The 21255-nt window shown below is 30.8% G+C and overlaps 2 protein-coding genes across 2 annotated transcripts in view; one reads left to right on the top strand and one right to left on the bottom strand.

The window, feature by feature from the left end:
- Window positions 1–1521: 1521 nt before the first annotated feature.
- LOC139517458 (leucine carboxyl methyltransferase 1-like) lies at window positions 1522–14535 on the bottom strand. Its single transcript, XM_071308541.1, has 6 exons — window positions 14222–14535; window positions 11116–11299; window positions 7562–7803; window positions 6123–6232; window positions 5694–5777; window positions 1522–3009 (listed from the first exon to the last, which is right to left on the bottom strand). The coding sequence occupies exons 1-6, from the start codon at window positions 14420–14422 to the stop codon at window positions 2886–2888; spliced, it is 945 nt and encodes a 314-aa protein (XP_071164642.1). The 5' UTR covers window positions 14423–14535; the 3' UTR covers window positions 1522–2885.
- An 11-nt stretch (window positions 14536–14546) lies between these two features.
- LOC139517457 (DNA polymerase delta subunit 3-like) overlaps window positions 14547–21255 on the top strand; it is a 28215-nt gene continuing 21506 nt past the window's right edge. The window contains exons 1-2 of the mRNA XM_071308539.1: window positions 14547–14672; window positions 20998–21053. Of these exons, the coding sequence (XP_071164640.1) occupies window positions 14607–14672; window positions 20998–21053 (122 nt within the window). The 5' untranslated portion in view covers window positions 14547–14606. The remainder of the gene's footprint in view (window positions 14673–20997; window positions 21054–21255) is intronic.

Raw genomic sequence — 21255 nt, 5'->3', positions numbered from 1 at the left:
CTAATCCCATAATTTTAACCTTGACCACTGATCCATACAAGGATGTTAGGTGAACTAACAGACATGAAGACTTTGCAAGAAACCCATATACCAAATAAAGTTACTGTGGATTCATTTATTTTTTCGTGGGTACCAATTTTCGTAGTTTGATTATAACTTAGATATTCATGGATATTTAATTTCGTGGATTTGGCAAAGTCTGCATACATTCCTTCAGACAATTGGCAATTTGCTGAATATTTAAATTCATGGTTCCCCTGTATCCATGAAAATTGGTATCCAACGAATATTAATGAATCTACAGTGTCCTATTTCTGATACTGTGGATTCATAAATATTTGTTGGATACCAATTTTCGTGGATTTCGTGGGTACAGGAGAACCACAAAATAAAAGAATCAACAAATTAAAAAATATTATTGGTACTCACCGAAATAAGTGAATCCAGAGTAGTATAGAAATTCACATGACAATTCTTTTTTTCAAGCAGTCACCAAACCATGAAAATGAGGTTATGGACAAACGTAACTTTTGTCACATAATTTATCTGCATAAAACATTTGAAGCATTTAGGCCTGCCTTATGAAATGAAATGCTTGATACAAACAGTTTACATTGTAGCACTGGATATTATCCCCATGTCTTGCAATTCTGTGATCATAGAGACCATTTCTCCATATAAGTCAATGTATACATATATACAAAAAACTTGAAACGACTTCATATTAATGTAATTGCCCTTTAATGACAATTTTTTTTTGTTTTTTTTTTTTGCATTTTACCTAATATTTTTTACTTTTTTACTTTATTTTAGTTGGAAACTTTAATATGTAAAAATGATCAGTATTAAAGAATTACAAATAACAGCACCATGGATTTTGGATTTTGTCTATGGCAAGGGGTGGTGATCATGCCCTACTCCTTTGTTTCATAAATTATTAAATATATTGACGTTAAAATTCCTTCTCATTTACAATATATACAGCACTAATACATTTACATGTCCAATGAACTGTGAAAATATGTGTTATATCCCTTATTTGGCATATTTTATAAGTTCACACAAACATGATAATGTGAATTACCAATGTTATTTCAACTGATCCAGTGGAGCTTATGTTTTAATTTGCATAAGAACAGTCTATTTGAACATGTGTGTGATAAGGAAGATGGCTGTTATAATTATAATTGATTTCTAATCTCCTATCAGTGTCACCAAACAGATATATACAAATGAACTGAGTGTATGATATGGGACGAATAACTGAACACCTTATTGATGAGTTTATCCCGACACACCTGACTATAGATGGACTGTTCTTAAATAAGCGAACCAGTTGAACCCCGCGGAGCCAAGTAAAATAAATCAAGTAATACTCAGTTTTAAGTTGATGTGACAACAATTTCATCATAAATAACCTAAATCCAAAACTTAATATGCTATAGACAGACTGGAAAACATAATGCCAATTGCAACCCAATGAAGTGTATCAGTACATTAATTTAATAAGTAATAAAATAATTCACAATCATGAGTATCTTTTATTAATCATAAACATGATAAAGCACTTTAACAAGCAATATTGTATCACAACTTTAAGCACATGGTAGTAAAATAATCCTTTACATACATGTAGAACTTACAATGTACTATAACAATACAACTGAACGTTTTACAAACCTGGCAAAAAAACATTACAATTTTGTATACCATAACATAACATGAAGAACATTTTTTATCATGTAGGATGATATTATTTTCCCTCTAAGTACAAAGCAAACATTTTTTTTATCATGTATGATGATATTATTTTTCCTCTAAAGTACAAAGCAACATTTTTATCATATATGATGATATTATGTTCCCTCCAAAGTACAAAGCAAACATTTCTAAAGCCCTTAAAATGCTAAAGTATAATTTGTTAAAGAAACATGGAGTGTTTGAAAAATTGTCAATCAATAACTAATGTTTTATAATACTCCTGTCAACTTCTTGCATTTAAAAAGCTGGAGAAACAATTTGACTGGGACATTATCAAAGTGATGGCATAAGGTAAATATTTTCTCAGATATGGACAGACAATATGCAAATTATTCAGAACGTTTCAAATACAAATAAATTAGAAAATCTATCCTTAAAAGTCCAACTATATGTTAAGGTTTGGAGAAAATCCATGTGAGGCAAAACAAGGATGTTTAGAAGCTATAATGACACCATGTCATCACTTCAATGTTAGTTGCTTAACTACACTCAAATCAATATTTGTAAGTCAACAAGATTATGTTACTGAAGTTAAATTTGCCTAGACAACACTTTTGATTTTGATTGTAATTCTTTCATGTTTTTTAATATGTAAAAGAGGTTTTATTTCAGCATCAATATTCAACGCTTAAAAATAATTTTTCTTTAACAGACTCTACCAAATACAATATTAAATTAGGTTATTCATTTATTTTTTTATTGTATCAAAATCTAACTCCTCCTATTATCAAATGGTGTATTTTTTGGTTTAATGACAAATAATCAAATCACAGATTCCTTTACATTTTCTATTAAAAATGACCATAATTAGGACTCTATTGTATGCCCTTTAAAACAACTCAACAATTATTTTTTTTTAACAATAAATAGTTTGATGAATCCTTAGAGTAATTAATGATTGGAATGATACACAAAAGCAATCTTAAATATCTATGGACATCTATTTATTAAGCAAGTTTGTATTGAAATATTTTGTTAAAGGTTACACGAATGATATTTGATGCATACAACACACGTCATGTTGGCACAGTTGGATATACCTCTGTTAGACAATAAGCAATCTGCTTTCAAAACTGTACTTGCTCAAGCAAGCTTTAAATACCAAAACAAATCAATATTTGTGTTTAAGTCAAATCAATGCTTCCTAATCCTATGTTGTTTGGATCTTTCCATGCCCATACAATACAATAATGGGAGAACAGCTGATCAAGTAATTCTCTTTCATCCATAAATTCTAACTTCTCTACCCTAAAATAAAATAACAGACTAGTTAGGAACATGTAATAAACTACTGATTTTTTTTCCTAAAGGTTCTATTCATGATTCTATATAACATAACTATAGTGTGTGTCAATAAAAAGAGATCATAAATTTGTTCACCATTTTTTTCAAAAAAACAAATGAACCCAATTTTGAAACGCACACACCCAGGCAGGCATGCACACACACACATAACAGTGCTGATATTAACAAGTTACTGCAGTTACATAAATTTCATAACAATCCTACTAGAAGTGTAAGCCTGAGAGTGTTTACGTAATTTTCCATGTTTTTAAATTTTTAAGGGATATAACTCCTTTTTAACCCTTTCCTCAATGAAAATTTTTATTTTGCATAGTTGATTCGCATAGAATTTTTCAATAAAATGCTGAAAATATGCTTTTAAGTATAAATGCATTGTGAAAAACAAATTTATATTTTTCACCAAATAAATTTAAGTCAGATATTCTAATGAATATCCTTTTCATATTAGATACAAATTTTATTAAGTCTGATGCAGACATTTCGTAGTCAAAGCGTTTCAACTGAGGTACTACACAGGTGTCAAAAATGTTATTAAAGGTGTGTTCTCATTTCGCCTTAACTGTGAATTCCAGGTATAAAAGGTAAAAAATATACTAAGACCAGATGGGAATTGAAATAAGGTGAAATGTGAATTTAGATAAAAATATTAAATAAACAAATTAAACCTCTGTGTTTTTATAGCAATTTAAACAACATGTAAATAGGGAATTGTTGGGCGGTATCTTTTTGCGCCAAAAAGTAACTCATTTGCGCCACAACTTAATTGCGCCAATACCTCTTTTGCACCACCTAATTTTCAAAACTATAGGTATCATTTGCGCCGATAAAATAATCATCTAATTGCGCCAATTTTATATTTTTTTATTTATATATAACAACTAAATGATTGACTAGGTACCAACAGCAAAACATTTCTCTGACATTGTACACTGAAATTTCAAATTAGCCTCGCATCCTAATAAAATTATACCGCTTGCTTGATCGTTTCACAATACAAACTCATCATCTTTGTTTTTAACAATACCAATATCATCCAATATTCTGTAAAATTCTGCTCGATTTTTAGATTAAGCCGGATGCAGTTTTCTTCTCTCTCTATACACAGACTGACACACATATTTTAAATCTTTCTTTTCTAGATTCTCTTCTTCAATTTTGAAGATCTCTGAATTTATTATTTTTGAAGGTGGCTCTGACAACACATTGGTTGCTTTTCTTTTACACGCAGTTCTGAAAAATTGACGTTCTAATTTCTGGACACTGATAATGAAAAAATTATATTTCTTTTTAAAAATGAAAATATGGTATTTTATACTGCCAAAATCTGCTATGAAATTTTAATAAAGCGAAAATGTATTTTATACTCGTGACAGTTGACTTGTATTTGCATTATTATTTTAAGAAAAATTGTTTTATAGTCTCTCAAAACTCTTTATAGAGTGGCTCTTGTTAACTTGTATTTTAAAAAGCTGTATATTTTATATGTAACAAGTGGCGAGACTTTAATAAAGTATTTGTCTTGTCTTGTCTTGATTTAGGTAAAACATATTAACAGGTAAATGTGGCGCAATTCCATTTCATTTATTGGCGCAATTAATACCATCAAAATAAAAGAGTGGCGCAATTAATACCTTTTCAAAACTGCAATTGGCGCAAATTGATTCTGCCCGAATTGTTACTCTTGAATTATTATTTTTAATAAAAGTGACCATTTTTATGATTTTAAAAGTTGTGAAACCAGGAAAAATCTACAATAAAAGCATTTTTGAGTAGGAAAGTTGCATCTCTTGAAATATTGTTTGTTTAACATTTTATAAAAGTTGAAACTTTTTTTTATTTTAAGCAGTTAATGTAGAAAAATCTAAATAATTTAATTATCCTTTACATTATGCAACACACATACACATGTTTTCCCACAGACTTGTTTAATTATATAAAAGAAACTTTAATAAAAAAAACAATGAAACAAAAACAAAAACTGTGCTAATTACAAATGTATATATATTAATTTTTTAAGGATCCAGCAGTTATTATGGAGTAAAGGGGTTGGCGTCTATAGGTGTCATTATGGAGGAAGGGGTTAAAGAGTTGGTTGTTACTGATTTTTATACTTTCCAAAACTTTGCTGATACATAACTTTGATTTAAATTGTATAAAAATAAATCATGAATTTAATATGTGAAACTGCTATACATGAATGAAGGAAAAGACATACAGTCAAATGCCCAGTATTTCTATGTTCTCTGCACCTTGACAATAACATATGTCATGGAATACATTATTGAAGAAAAAAATAAGAAACCATGCCATATTTAACAATTCTATCATATACCCAAGAAAAGTATGAAAAAAGTAATTATGTCTTTTAATTGAAACTAGCTATGTATGCGTGTTTCATGCCAAAACAAAATGTACATTCTCTTACGTAAATCATTCATCCAACACAAAAACATAGCCAAGATTAAATATCTAAATATTGGAAACTCAGAACTGGTAGATATGCCCATGAACAAAGGTTTATATTTTTGAGTTCAAATAAAATAATTTAATAACCCATATGTTTCAGATTCAGAAACTGCATGTTAATTTAAAAAAAAACCAAAAACACATGAAATTATGCCATGTACCTATGAACATCAGCATGCGGAAGAGATTTGTAAATATTTGTCATCTCCATACCATCAGCTGCTTCCCATCCTGTATCTGTAAATCTGAAAATTAATCATACAGGTTTGTATACTACAACCTTCAAACATATCATGAACTTAATAGCTTTGTACATGTACAACTTTAGTTTTTTAATCTGTAAAATCACTGCTTAAGACATACCTACCTAAAATGTAAATGTCTTCATTAGAATTGATCCCATAAGCTTATTTTAAAATTCATAAATATAATTTGGGAAATTTTGTTTCAAGTTCCAGGAAACTTGCTTCGAAATTAAAGCATCAAAGGCATTATACATATTTAATTAGGTGCAGAAACAGCTATTGATTTCCTTTTATTTGATGATTGCATGATGTTCAAATTTTATAATACAATTACTTGAGGAATACCTTATTTTCTGAGCTTGAAGGCTAGCACATGCTGAAACTCCTGGCAAGGAACAATCTCTTTGCTTTAAATTCTCTATCATAACTTCTCCAAATTTGTCTTGCATATTAACCTGAAAAATGGTATTATAATTACAAAACTTCCTTCACATGCAATGACAATGTTAAAGCTTTAGTCCACCCTTAAAAAAAATATAGGCACCACAGGTTATTTGCTGTCTCGTCATATAAAACAAACATTTTTCTTCAATTAATCAGTTACAAATAGCCAGTCTGGATTAAATTCATGATATAAATTCACTATGCTATATCACATCCATTATAAATCACTAACTTTTAATTTGGGGATACATGTACATGGATTTATCTTATCTTATCTAATAAACCCGAAGTAAAATTATATTTCCTAAATGTTAATTGAATCTTGTATCCACCAAATTGAAAGATATATTTTTGTTAACTTGTAATTTAAGATATTTTTAACTGAGAAGAAACTATTACAACCAGCATATTGCAAAGTTAGGAGTCTGGCTGGAATATATAAGAGGAGAGACGATGAAAGGACATGCAGAAAAATACAGAATATTTTCTCACTTTTCACTCAACAATGAATCTATTATAGTTTTCATAATAGCTGGCAAACAGAACATTTATAATGTTAACAATAACAACAAACGCCAAGTGATGACAATTGCTAACATGGATCTCAGTCCAGATGAGCTAAAATGATTTTCTATTATGATTGTTTAATAAATAATTGATGCAAGCTATACTTTATTGTAGTTTTAACATGGGTAGGCATTATATTCGTGATTATTTTTGCCTGAGCGATAGTGAGGGCTAAAATAACACGAATATAATACCTATCAATGTTAAAACTACAATAAAGTATAAGCTTGCATCAATTATTTCGGTTCTGATTAGGACAATTAAGGTAATTTCTATGTCCGATGTATATAAGTGAAGATCGTTTGTGTCAGCTCTTCCATGAACCTCCATTGTTTGTTTGTAAAGAAGCAAATAACTGGCACTGTGATTTTTCAGAGGGAGGAGTTTGAACAGCCAACATGAACGGGTGTCGTATCTAGGTCAAATATGTCAATTTCGGAATGCAACACATTACAGTCATACTAAATGAATCAGTAACAACATGTGCATCATTTAAGTGTATAGAAGTGTTTTAAGTTAATGAAATAAAAATTATATTAAATGTATGCCAATTTAATCAAATTCATTATTCTGCAGTAGTCAATATACTCATGTGCAAACAAATTTTATTGGATTTAGAGCATGGGTTTGTTCACAAAGAGAGAGAAGCACGTCATATTAGAATTTTAAATGAAAAATTTGACATACATAAACAAGGTAATTCTGACAAAACATGAAATGGACTGTTAATAATCTTACAAAATAACATCAATTTATCTTACAATTTGACTTACCTGTTCATAATTTAGAAATAATGCTGATGTAAAATTTTCTGTAATCCAGTTTAACAAAACTTTAGTTTTATCACTATCTATATAAACAAGTACACATTCTGCTATAAACACTGTAGGTAAAGATTTATCCAAATGGCAGTCATGTAATTTTCTTTCAACTTCTTTAATATCTCGTAGATTTGCTGATACTAAGTGGTAATCTTGTCCATGAATTTCAGACTTGCTTATTTGTATATCTTCTTCTGAAAAAGAAGATATGAATTTAACCCATGTAACTGATTAGTAAGTAATAGTAAGAAGATAACAAGGTTACATTGAATAATATTAAGTTGGAAAGAGACATATACATAGCAAAAATAAAAAAGATGAAAAGACAAACAATTATTCACAAAACATAACAGAAAACCAAAGATTGAGCAATTACAAGAAGTGAACTCATGTCTTGTGTAAGTTTTCCTGCTCCGTTAGTGGTATAGTACTTCCTGTTGTGTTGCTCAAATTTGTTCAATTGTTCCTAATTTTTAATTTCCTGTAAAATATCACCACTCAGCAGACTATAGGAACCTATTTAAGTATCATCAATTTGCACTTTACCTACATGTATCAGGGTTCTCACTAAGGCGAGTCCATGAGTCCTTGACTCATGAAAATCTGTCTGGACTCACCATTTTCAAAACTAGTGAGTCCAAAGATACATCAAGATTGAAATATTTTGTATTTAAACAGGCCACAGTTAAACATAAATATCATCATTTATAGCAAAATTTAACCAGATGCTCCACAGGGCGCAGCTTTATACGACCGCAGAGGTTGAACTCTGAACGGTTGGTAAGTATGGACACAACATTCAAGCTGGATTCAGCTCTAAATTTGGATTGTGATTAAATAGTTGACACAGCATAGGTTTTGGACACAGAATGAATGTGGTCTAATGAACTTAAATTTTTTTTTTTTGTCTTTGAGCAATCACTATGCTGTTGAATATTAATCCTCTCAAAAAAATGTTTGAAGAAATTTTCTTTTTATTTATGAAATCTGAAATGAGAAAAATTTACCCCCCCTCCCCACCATTTTTTTTTCACATCCCCCTTTCCCTTTTTTCAAAACTGATCTCAATTCAAATTTCTAATGGAGTTTGCAACAATAACTACTCATTTAAATACATCATAAAATATTAAAATGTAACAAAAAGTGCTTGTTATCACTGAATGGTAAAGATTGTTTTAATTTATCAGTTGGTAGTAAAAGTGAATATACATTGTATATTGTGTATGACAATGATTTAAGTTGATTCAACTACTATTCTGGACAAAGAAAGATAACCCCAATCAATTGAAAATTTCTTGCTATTGCACAATATTGTGCAATTAGATATTTCTTGCTATTGCGCAATACTGTGCAATTGAAAGTATTTGCTATTGCACAATACTGTGCAATTGAAGATTTCTTGCTATTGCGCAATACTGTGCAATTGAAAATTTCTTGCTATTGCACAATACTGTGCAATTGAAGATTTCTTGCTATTGCTGAATACTGTGCAATTGAAAATTTCTTGCTATTGCACAATACTTAATATAATAATTTTGGATCCTGATTTGAACCAACTTGAAAACTGGGCCCATAATCAAAAATCTAAGTACATGATTAAATTCAGCATATCAAAAAAGCCAAAGAATTCAATTTTTATTAAAATCAAACTTAGTTTAATTTTGGACCCTTTGGTATTTATTGTAGACCAATTTGAAAACGGGACTAAAAATTAAGAATCTACATACACAGTTAGATTTGGCATATCAAAGAACCCCAATTATTCAATTTTTGATGAAATCAAACAAAGTTTAATTTTGGACCCCGATTTGGACCAACTTGAAAACTGGGCCAATAATCAAAAATCTAAGTACATTTTTAGATTCAGCATATCAAAGAACCCCAAGGATTCAATTTTTGTTAAATCAAACTAAGTTTAATTTTGGACCCTTTGGACCTTAATGTAGACCAATTGGAAAACGGAACCAAAAATTAAGAATCTACATACACAGTTAGATCCGGCATATCAAAGAACCCCAATTATTCAATTTTTGATGAAATCAAACAAAGTTCAATTTTGGACCCTTTGGGCCCCTTATTCCTAAAAACCTGTTGGAACCAAAACTCCCAAAATCAAACCCAACCTTCCTTTTATGGTCATAAACCTTGTGTTTAAATTTCAAAGATTTCTATTTACTTATACTAAAGTTATGGTGCGAAAACCAAGAATAATGCTTACTTGGGCCCCTTTTTGGCCCCTAATTCCTAAACTGTTCAGACCTCAACTCCCAAAATCAATCCCAACCTTCCTTTTGTGGTCATAAACCATGTGTTTAAATTTCATTGATTTCTATTTACTTATACTAAAGTTATTGTGCGAAAACCAAGAATAATGCTTATTTGGGCCCTTTTTTGGCCACTAATTCCTAAACTGTTTGAACTAAAACTCCCAAAATCAATCCCAACCTTCTTTTTGTGGTCATAAACCTTGTGTCAAAATTTCATAGATTTCTATTTACTTAAACTAAAGTTATAGTGCGAAAACCAAGAAAATGCTTATTTGGGCCCTTTTTGGCCCCTAATTCCTAAAATTTTGGGACCAAAACTCCCAAAATCAATCCCAACCTTCCTTTTGTGGTTATAAACCTTTCGTTTAAATTTCATATATTTCTATTCACTTTTTCTAAAGTTAGAGTGCGAAAACTAAAAGTATTCGGACGACGCAAGACGAGGACGCAGGACGACGACGACGCCAACGTGATAGCAATATACGACGAAAAATTAAAATTTTTGCGGTCGTATAAAAAGTAATGTGAATTTAATGTAATTTCATTGCTCTGTTAGGTCATGGAGAATAAAATTATACATTATATTGCAATAAAATATCTTTTTCTTGCTATTGGACTCACCATGGCTAAAAATGACGAGTCTCTGGACTTGCCTTCAAAAATCCTTAGCAAGAACCCTGTGTATGTAATTTGCAAACTTGGTTCAAATTTGGGAGATTTAATCTGTATCACAAGCCTTTAACATAGGAAAAATTAACAGGAAAAAAACAGGTCAAATGCCCAGAGTTATTTTTTGGGTTCCTGCTTTTCTGTTTATGCATTTATTCGTACTTTGTAAATATAAGATGAAGATACAGATAAATTAGACCGTTGGTTTTCCCGTATGAAAACTATGAATGGTTTTACACTAGTTATTTTGGGGCCCTTTGTAGCTTGTTGTTCGGTGTGAGCCAAGGCTCTTTGTTGCAGGCCGTACATTGACCTATGATTTACTTTTATAAATTGTTATTTGGATGGAGAGTTGTCTCATTAATATTGGCACTCACACCACATCTTCCATATATCTATTATCTCCAAAAAGTTGAATATGACCAAGTTTAGTTAAAATTGTCCTAGAGTTTCCAGAAGAAAAGATATAGAATGGAAAGCAGGTTCTGGCATTATCTTTTAAAAATATATATGCATGGATTCTAATATAAAATTGTCTATTAACAGTTTACAAATTAATAATATTTATACCATCTGAGGCTATTGCATTCAACAAGGCTTCTCCTTTTCGGATGAAAAAACATTTCTTTGATGTAACAGTAGGAAAATCCATCTCAACAAATGACTTTGCTTTGATTCCATTTGATTTAAACAACCAGTATGTTGTGTCAAAACCTGCTCCTAGGTTAACAACCTGGCAATTACCATCTGTCATCTGAAGAAAACAAAATAAACAAGTGAAAAGTCATGAAAGTTAGTGTAACATAGACAAATACAAACACTGAAAATGCAAACAGAACAAAACAAGAACACATATGTATATCAAAGGTAAGTGACTGTCCCTTGATAAAAGGGTTCTTAATAAATTGCATCTGAGATAAACAATGAGAGAGCTTTACATTTGTTTCTAGAAGCAAATTTGTTTGGGTGTTTGTTTTATTGCAGCCAAATGAAACTTTTCCACAGAGTTGTCTCCTCTTTCTCAAGGTATTTGTCAGTTCTATTGTCCCATTGAATAAATTCATGTCTAATACTGTGAATTCATTATTTTTCATTGGATACCAATTTATTGTGGATTTTGTGGTTCCCAGGAAATGGTCCAGTCCCTCATTGTAATTACTTATGTTTGCTTCAAGTTTGGAACAATATAGAGGGGAGATAGGACCTTTATCGGGACTCCAGGATCAGGTCTTTTTAAGCTCAGGATTTCGGGGTTGGCCCTTTCGTGATCCGGGAATCCTTTTTTTCGGATTTCAGGACTTCAGGATTTACTTTAAATTCGTGACCTCAGGATTTTGTTTTTTTAAGTCCGGGATTTCGGGATCAGGACCCCTCCTATCCCCCCTCAATATAATATCTAATGAGAAATGAATTTGACAGGATTTTCTGTATAAAATTGATAAAATCACAAATTTTAAGAGACTTTGCAAGATTATTGATTTTGCAAGCGTCTTAAAGAAAAATTATAGGAACTACTCAATAAATTAACCACATAATTCCAAACTTTCAACAAATACAATGTATTGGTAAATTCAATCGTCAAGTACAAAATGTAAATAGACTTTATCATATAAAATTACCAATATAAGTGTTTTTTATTTATTTAATGTGAAATGTTTTAAAATGGTTTATGAGATTCGCAGTTACTGGGAATGCCATCAGGGCCATTTTTATACATGTAAAGGAACTGGCTCAATAAATTAACCACATAATTCCAAACTTTCAACAAATACAATGTCTTGGTAAATTTGATCGTCAAGTAAATAGATTTTATCATATAAAATTACCAATATAAGTGCTTTTTATTTAATGTGAAATGTTTTAAAATGGTTTATGAGATTCACAGTTACTGGGAATGTCGTCAGGGCCATTTTTAAATATGTACAAGTATATATCTCATTTGTATTCTGTACCCTTTTGTGATGAAATCTGTGTGATTCTGACAAATTTGAAACTTCACAAAACTGGCATCACTTATTAGGGGGTCTCATTGGGGGGTTCTGATCACGGATCCCGCTTATTGTTTTGTCAGATTCCTGTATCCTGCCTACACTACATATGTACGTAAGCAATTCTCATTTTTTTGTAATTTCCCTTGTCCCGCTAGGCTTCATTTCCCACAATAATTTGACTCTCACATGTCACCCTTACAAAAAATTGTCAATCCCACGTCACGCTTAGACCTAAATGAGACTTACTTATTAATTAGTTTGAATGACATTACATTGATATTTTCAGAATTATTAAGGTAATAGCAAGAACATATTTAGCGTGTCATTTCATCTACTATGATATGATGATAAGATCGGCTATAATTAGGTAGTGTCAAGTCCTATTAAAATACATTCATGAATGTTCCTGCTCCAAGTAATAATGTATATTGAATCATTGGGACCCCTTTTGAAAATCTCAAGTTTTGGACTTTTCATTCAATTAATTTTGTTTCAATAGACCTGACTTTCAAGTTACTGTAAAAAAATATCAATTATGTGCGCCATTATGACGTCATTTACAAGATAGTGGAGATGGCCTGTATCCCTGCACTATCAACATTCATCAAGCATTTTAATGATAGCAATTGTGCAGGATAAACTAGAATAATGTATGTTCCTAAGGTATTTAAGGTTTATGTACCCTTCTGTAGCCATTTTTGTAAGACTTTTTCAAACCTCAATTGTATCAAAACTAAAGATATAATAAATAATAGAGATAGGCCATTTAGTACATGTTCCAAGGGGAAACTTGATGCAAAGCATTATTTTTTACTGTTTCATTGCATTTGATAGAAAAAGAGGATTTTGTGGCAAATAAATCAAGATTTTTATAGAAAATCCACAGCCTTTAATACAGAGATTTTTGTTATAAAATTTGAAACATAAATTACTCACTTGATTTTCTATGATGTGCTAGTGCTTATTTTTTACAAAAAGTTCTAAGTGACCTGTAAATTCCAAAACACCTCTTGCTTAGTCACTAAAGTCGAGCGCACCCTAAAAGGTGTACTTGATTTTGGCCATATTTATACTTGTCTTAACCAATAACTACATTTATAAACTTGTTTTAAGGAAACCAATGCTAGCACTGCATGCAATAATCCTATATCTATCAGTCATCAAATTGCCAAATATGGGAGTACAAGGATAAAGGCTGTGGATTTTCTATAAAAATCTTGATTTATTTGCCACAAAGTCCTCTTTTTCTATTAAATGCAATGGAACAGAAAAAAATAATGCTTTGCATCAAGTTTCCCCTTGGAATATGTACAAAATGGCCTATCTCTATTATTCATTATATCTGTAGTTTTGATACAATTGAAGTTTGAAAAGTTCGTACAAAAATGGCTACAGAAGGGTACATAAACCTTAATCACAATCGCACTGCTGATGATAATTATGAGAATCAATTCGCCGAATAATTTGTGCAATGTTGTATCATATCTTTTCCGATCACTTGCTCAATATTGGAACGAAAGTGACAACACCCCTAAAAGCATGAATGATGCTCACTAAAGTCTAAACATGCTAAAAAATAATTTAAAACCTAAGTTTTTGATAAAAATTGATCGAACTCGAAAGTTGTCTTTCAGGACAAGGTGAATTTGCAAAACGATCTCCGTGAATGTTTGAAAAGTGCATACTTTGATAAATTTTTGAAGAAGTGTCCTCATCGCCTTCACACGAGCATAGTAACCACGGCTTATTTCTGGAGCATGCTTATTTTGACTTCTTTGAGTCAGTAGAGTGATAAAAGGGTCTTGCCAGTATCCTTTCTCCACTGCAAATCGTTTACATTGGGCAGCATCATCATTTGTTGCCCTAACAGCATCATCACTTGCCATATGGAGTAATAAGACGTTAAGATTATAACTCAAATTGAAATTAAAAGTTGGTGTCTTCCATATTTGTTTACATCGCTTGCATCAAAGTTGCACGGCCGCTTTTTAATAGAAATTTATTGTCATTAAAGTCAAGCACTTAACTGACTCTGATTTTGCGGGAAAACGAAAGTAAATACTCAACAAAATGGGCACTATCGACGAAATGTATTTGGACAACTTAGACGAGTGGGTCAATGATGAAAATCAAATAGTATGTGTTTATATAAAAACTGTCTTAATAAGTTGCGAATTATATCCAACATTAAAATTTTGGGGGTTCTGATCCCGGATCCTGCCTACTGTTTTGTCAGATTTCTAGACATATATGTCCCACTTACACTATGTAAAAAATGCATGTAAACAATTCTCATTTTAAATGTAATCCTGTGTCCCGCTAGACTTCATTTCCTGTTTTCACGGCATAATCATTTTACTTTCACGTGTCATGCTTACAAAAAATCGGCGATCCGGCGTCAGGCTTAGACCCCAATGAGACCCACTTCTGTAAGTCTGTGTTAGTGTGTATTAATTTAAAGTTTTTCAAAATGCAATAAAATATCTAAAACAGAATCTGAATAACAGAGATGAACCATTTTGTACACTCAACCAATAGACCACTACCAGTAACATTTATGTCGGTTAAAAGCTCATTAGAGCTTATGTTTGTCTATGTTTTATATACCATGCCGACTCTAAATAAAGCTTATTTATTTATTATTTTTTATTTATTTATTTATGTCTTTCACCTGAAAAGTTTGCTGAATATGCCAGCCTTTATGATGTTATTTATGAAATAGACTGCCTGTATCCCTGCACTATTAAAGTTCAAGTGTCATTTTGATTGTCATTATGCAGGCTAATTTAGAAGCAATGTCAGTTAAAAGCTAATTAGAGCTTATGTTTGTCTATGTTTGTATACCTTGCTGACTCTAAATAAAGCTTATTTGGAGAAGAAATGAATAATTCCTTTCAATACACACCTTTAACAAGCACACCTGGAATGACATATCAACAGAATTATTCACCTGTTTACCCCCCGCCATGGGTTCCCCCATTTATGACTTATCCCATGTCACCGGGAATCGAAAATACATTAAGAGAACTCTGTCAAAAGGTAACAAACATCGATCTCAAAATGACAAAGCTTGATAAAATAGAAGAACGATTGGAGTTAATTGATAATAGGTTTAAATCTGTTGATACAGAATTAAGCAGTTGTAAACAACGGTTAAATCATCTTGAACAAAACGCCCAATTTCTATCAGATGTACACGACGAGCAAGCTGCGCTGAAGAAAAAACTTGATACAATGACAAGTACAATTGAAAAAACAAAAAACTTCAGTAGTAAACTTTTAGATATCGAGACAAAACCTTCGATGAGGAACTAGTTAAAATAAATACAAATGATAATAACACCGACAAACAGGGGGAAGGAGACCAAAGTGGTGAAAATGAACGTTGTAAGGAACAAATACTTGAATTCTTAGAAAACACTATGAAGTTAGAAGGTGCGACCAATATACATTTGGAAAAGGTGTTTCGTTTAGGGAAACGAAAACCCGACGCGATTAGACCAAGGCCAATAGTTGTTAAATTTAGTCAGCTGTCGGATAGAGCAAAAGTTAAAAATGCATCAGGTCGTTTAAAAGACACAAAGTTCGGAATTATTCCGCAGTATCCCCGTGAAATTGTTGAACGGCGGAAAAAATTGGTTCCGATAATGCTGAAAGAAGGAAAACAGAATAAAACAGCGTATATTGTAGGTGATAAACTTTATGTGAACGGAGAAATATGGGAACGTTAGGAGTCAGCGGAGAGTGTAAATAAAATATCTGAAACCCAACAAAGTGCTATTAATATATGTGCCTGGAATATTTCAAAAGGCCTAGTGCGAAAGCTACGTGATAAGGAATTTGTTCAAATTGTATCTGAATACGACGTTTTATGTCTAAGTGAATGTTGGGTCAAATGTCCGGATGAGTTTGTATTAGATGGCTATGAAAAGAAATATTTGGCTAGATCAAAATGTGGTGGTGGTGGAGTAGTATTGTTCTATAAAAAATGGCTATGTCAATTTATTGATGTAATTAAATATGAAGTTGATAGTATGATCTGGTTAAAATTTGACAAACGAATTATTGTAGAAGACACGCTAGATAAACGTTTACTTGACACTATTGACTTTATAAGTTATGTTTCTGATGTTAAAATTACAGATAGATTGTCCGAAGACTTAAAAGCCCCAAATGGTTTTGGGCGTCGTATACTTGATATATGTAAATCTACAGGTTTACGAATATGTAATGGTAGATTTGGTACTGATAGTAGTAAATATACTTTTCAAAATAAAAACGGTTGTAGTCTAATTGATTATATGTTGATATCACAAGACAGTATTTTTACTTTAATCAAGGCATTAACTGTTAAAGATTTTAATATGTTTTCATGTCATGCTCCATTAAGTGTTGAATTATATTTAAATGTTGATAGAAAGATTAATGATCAATGTACTTGTGTAAAATCTGTTTACAATAGAGTGAAATGGAATGAAGGGTTTAAAGACGGTCTTGTAAATGACATGCTGACAAATGTTCAAAAGTTTGATGATTTAATGTTAAATTTAACGGAACATGAGAACGATATTGACAAATGTGTTGGCGATTTGAATAACCTGCTTACAGAAATTTGTGAACAATACACCAAAACAGAAGTTGAATTTACAGATTATTGTGAACATTGTATAGATAGTAATGCTAATAAAAGTCGAAAATCGTTTATTAAAATAGATAAACCGTGGATTTCAGAAGATTGCAAGAATCTTTATAGACAATACAAATTAGCTTTGAATATTTTTAATGCAAACCATTCTAACGACAACAGAATAAGACTTAACTTAGCTAACCAGAAATATAAATGTACGGAGACTAAACTTAAAAGACATTACAAAAACCAACATGGTAATATGTTGAAAAATTTGCGAAGAAAAAACCCAAAGAAATTCTACCAGAAATTCAAAAGACCAAAGACCGAAAACGGACATAAAATAACTTTGGAACAATTTCAGAAACATTTTAAAAACTTAATGTCAAATAACTCAGAAACGGACAAGGCAACGAATACAGAAACTTTACCAAACGTACACGAGGAACTAGACATTCCATTTACAGATACCGAATTAGAAAAATGCTTGAGGAAATTGAAATATGATAAATCTACTGGGTTCGACAACATCATGAACGAATATCTTATTGCTGGAAAAACTGTACTTATTCCAATATTGTGCAAACTTTTTAATAATATTCTTAATTCCGGAAATTTCCCTGAAATATGGGTTAACAGTATTATCGTACCTGTTTTTAAAAAAGGAGACGTGAATGATCCTAACAACTACCGTGGAATATCTTTCGTTCCGCATGTTGGGAAATTCTTCACCTCGCTGCTGAATACAAGGTTGCTACAATGGAGTGAAAAGAATAATGTGTTGACAGATGCACAATTTGGTTTCCGTCCTGGATTTGGAACCGTCGATGCCGTCTTTGCCCTTTATTCCCTTATCACTAATTCTTTGAGTAAAGGTAAACGTTTATACTGTTGCTTTGTAGATTACACTAGAGCTTTTGATAGTGTCACACATTACAAATTATGGCAAAGATTAGTCAGATGTGGAGTAACTGGTAGACTTTTAAATGTCATTAAATCTATGTATAGCAAATTAAAAACTTGTGTAAAACTTAATGGAAAATTTTCTGAATTTTTTTAATGCACTGTTGGTCTAATGCAAGGGGAATCCTTATCTCCTCTGTTGTACTCATTATATGTCAATGATATGGAGATAGAACTTATTACACAAAATTGTAAATCATATGAACTTAAAATGTTAAATCTGTACTTGTTAATGTACGCTGACGATATGGTTTTATTTAGTGAAAGTATTACTGATCTACAAAAGATGGTCGATGATGTAAATGTTTATTCAAATAAGTATGATTTGTACATAAATTTGTCAAAAACCAAAATTGTAGTTTTTAGAAACAGAGGGAAAATTAGACCAGAAGAGCAATGGTATATAAATGGAAAGGCTATTGATATATGTAACGAGTTTATGTATTTGGGAATTTTATTTTATTATACTGGTAACTTTGCAAATACTCAAAAGAAACTATCAGAACAGGGTAAAAAGGCTGTGTTTAGTATATTCAATAAAATACATGATGATTATTATAATCCTGAAACTTTGTTGTCATTATTTGAAACTTATGTAGCAAGTATACTGAATTATTGCTCGGAAATATGGGGATTTCATATGGCACCTAATATCGAAAAAGTTCATTTGTATTTTTTAAAACGAGTTCTTAAAGTCAAAATGAGTGCTGTAACTAATATGATTTATTGTGAATTAGGTAGATTGCCAATGTACATTGAAAGGCAGTATAGAATGATCAAATACTGGTTAAAAATTTTGAGTACAGAAAATTGTATATTAAAGAATTGCTATGATGAGATGTATGACAGAAGTTTTATTAAAAAGAACGATAAACAAAACTGGTGTTGTAAAATTAGAGATATTTTGTTTAGATATGGATTTAATTATGTTTGGTTAAACCAAAGTGTAGTTTGTAAAGACATTTTTCTATCGCAATTAAAAGAAAGAATGCTTGGTGTATTCATTAGTGAAGTAACTATGTTTTTTGAGAATTCAAATAAATGTCATTTGTATAGATACATGTATAGTACACACACATTGCAATTTTATTTAGATAGACCTGTAAATTATATATACAAACCATACATTTGTAAATATCATATATCAGCTCATGTATTAAGTATAGAAACAGGTAGATATTATAATGTTGATAAAAATAATAGACTATGTACAAATTGTAATACTAGGTCTATTGAAGATGAATACCATTTTATACTTGAATGTAAAAAATATAGTCAAATTCGAGAAAAGTATATAAAAAAGTATTATTGGAGAAATCCTTCTACATACAAACTTATCCAGTTGTTATCTGTCAGAAATATAAAAGAATTGAATAACTTAGGTATATTTTTAAAATCTGCAGAAAAACTTAGAATTTAATTGCAGTAAATAATATTTTTGTTCTTGTATTATGTATTATATGTTCTTTCATGCACACCTTATATTTATATATATTATATATCTCTTGTAAAATTCTTATATTGGTGTAAAATTGTGTATATGTATCCTATAAGCTGTATTGCTTTCGGAATAAAGTATTATTATATTTATTATTTATTATTATAATTTATTTATTTATCATTATTCCTTAGGTTCCTGATCACATATTCTTGATGATTATCAATGCAATCATTATATATGAATTTTATTTGCCAATGCAATATCGCATCTTATTTTTTTAACCAATCTCTCAACATGGGAAAGAATTGACAATGTCCCTAAACCCAGGACTGGTGTGAAATAAAACCAAAGTTTTGACAGAAAGGCTTCAAACTTGAAAGTGGTCAGTTGAGACGTCATTCTCAGCAAATATCAGGGTTTGCTTAAGGTGCGTCCACAGGTACATTGTAGGTCTTGAATGCATCTGCAGATCGCAATATATCCTGGCAACAGCACATATCACTTAAACAAATATACAACCTAGGCGATTAAGACCAGATCTATACAAAGTACCTATCTGAGAGTAATCTCAGTAACATGATACAAAAAATGTTATTGGTTTTGAGAACTTTTGACCTATCATTTAGTATCATATGCTTTGAAATTGTTCTTTGTCTTTTAAAATAATATACAATGTATGTGCTTTTATGACTATTTTACAAAATTTTCCATTGATCTTACTAACTGATTATTTCCTTTCTCAGCACAGTAGAGTGATATGAAAAATTATTGCTAGAAATTAGAGACGCACATGCCATTGTCAACAAAATTAAAAATGTCATAGGAAAAAATGATAGACAGATTATCATTGGTCATCTCCATTCGACTGCTTTTCTCACTTTCTCCGTACTGGCTCAAGGGAGAAAATCAATCTCATTGAGAAGATCAATGATAATTTATAAGTATTACATGAGTGAATACATATTATTTACAGTAACTTGAATAAACAGACAATGATATTTCTTATTAAAGTAATCTTGAAATATGCTTTTACTGAGCTGCCTTTTAAGAGCAACAAGTTCTTTTATTATGACATTTGATAGTTACATATTGTATTTGGTCAAATATGACTCATTTTTGTTTACATGCCAAGATGTGATGGAAATGGGATACTAGATCAATAATAGGCATACCTTGATGAACACTTAACTTCTTAAGTATGATATTAATTTATGGATCTGGTACTTTGTAAAATAGTGAAAATGTAAATGACATTAATGAATTTTTGAATAATATGTTGAGGACTGTCAAAGATCTTTTTCCTGAAATAGAAACAACTCAAAAAGAAATATATTGGACTCCCGAAATGACCAATATTATTAAGATTGAAAGAACTTTTTATTTGAAAAGGAAACAAGAAGGACTGATGATTATTTTCTCTTATTTTTCAGGTCACATTCAAAAAGTTAAGTTTAGAATTAAAAGTTCATGTGAATAAAGCAAAACAGTAAGTATTCTAATTAATGAGTAGTTTACAAAAATAAAATAGACATTGTATGTAGTTGATGACACATGCTGAACAAAAGCATAATATTAAGGATCAAAAGTTATTTTTTTACAAGCTTCTTTTGTGCAATACTGAATTGTAAATGTGAAATTTAAAATCAATTTAAATTTGAAATATTCCACAATTTGTTAAAAGCAAGAGT

Source organism: Mytilus edulis, chromosome 3 (assembly GCF_963676685.1).
Source record: "Mytilus edulis chromosome 3, xbMytEdul2.2, whole genome shotgun sequence".
NCBI classification, from domain to species: Eukaryota; Metazoa; Mollusca; class Bivalvia; order Mytilida; family Mytilidae; genus Mytilus; species Mytilus edulis.
Note: the sequence above shows the minus strand (reverse complement) of the source record. Positions and strands in the feature narration are given on the sequence as shown.

Bases quoted from the DNA above. Each gene is read 5' to 3' on its own strand.
- LOC139517458 (XM_071308541.1), bottom strand. From the start codon at position 14,422: ATGGCAAGTGATGATGCTGTTAGGGCAACAAATGATGATGCTGCCCAA. The intron at 11,300-14,221 runs GTATGCACTTTT...TGTTTTCTTCAG, and splicing joins TTCTTCAAAAATTTATCAAA to ATGACAGATGGTAATTGCCA. The intron at 7,804-11,115 runs GTATAAATATTA...CTTCTTTTTCAG, and splicing joins GAATGCAATAGCCTCAGATG to AAGAAGATATACAAATAAGC.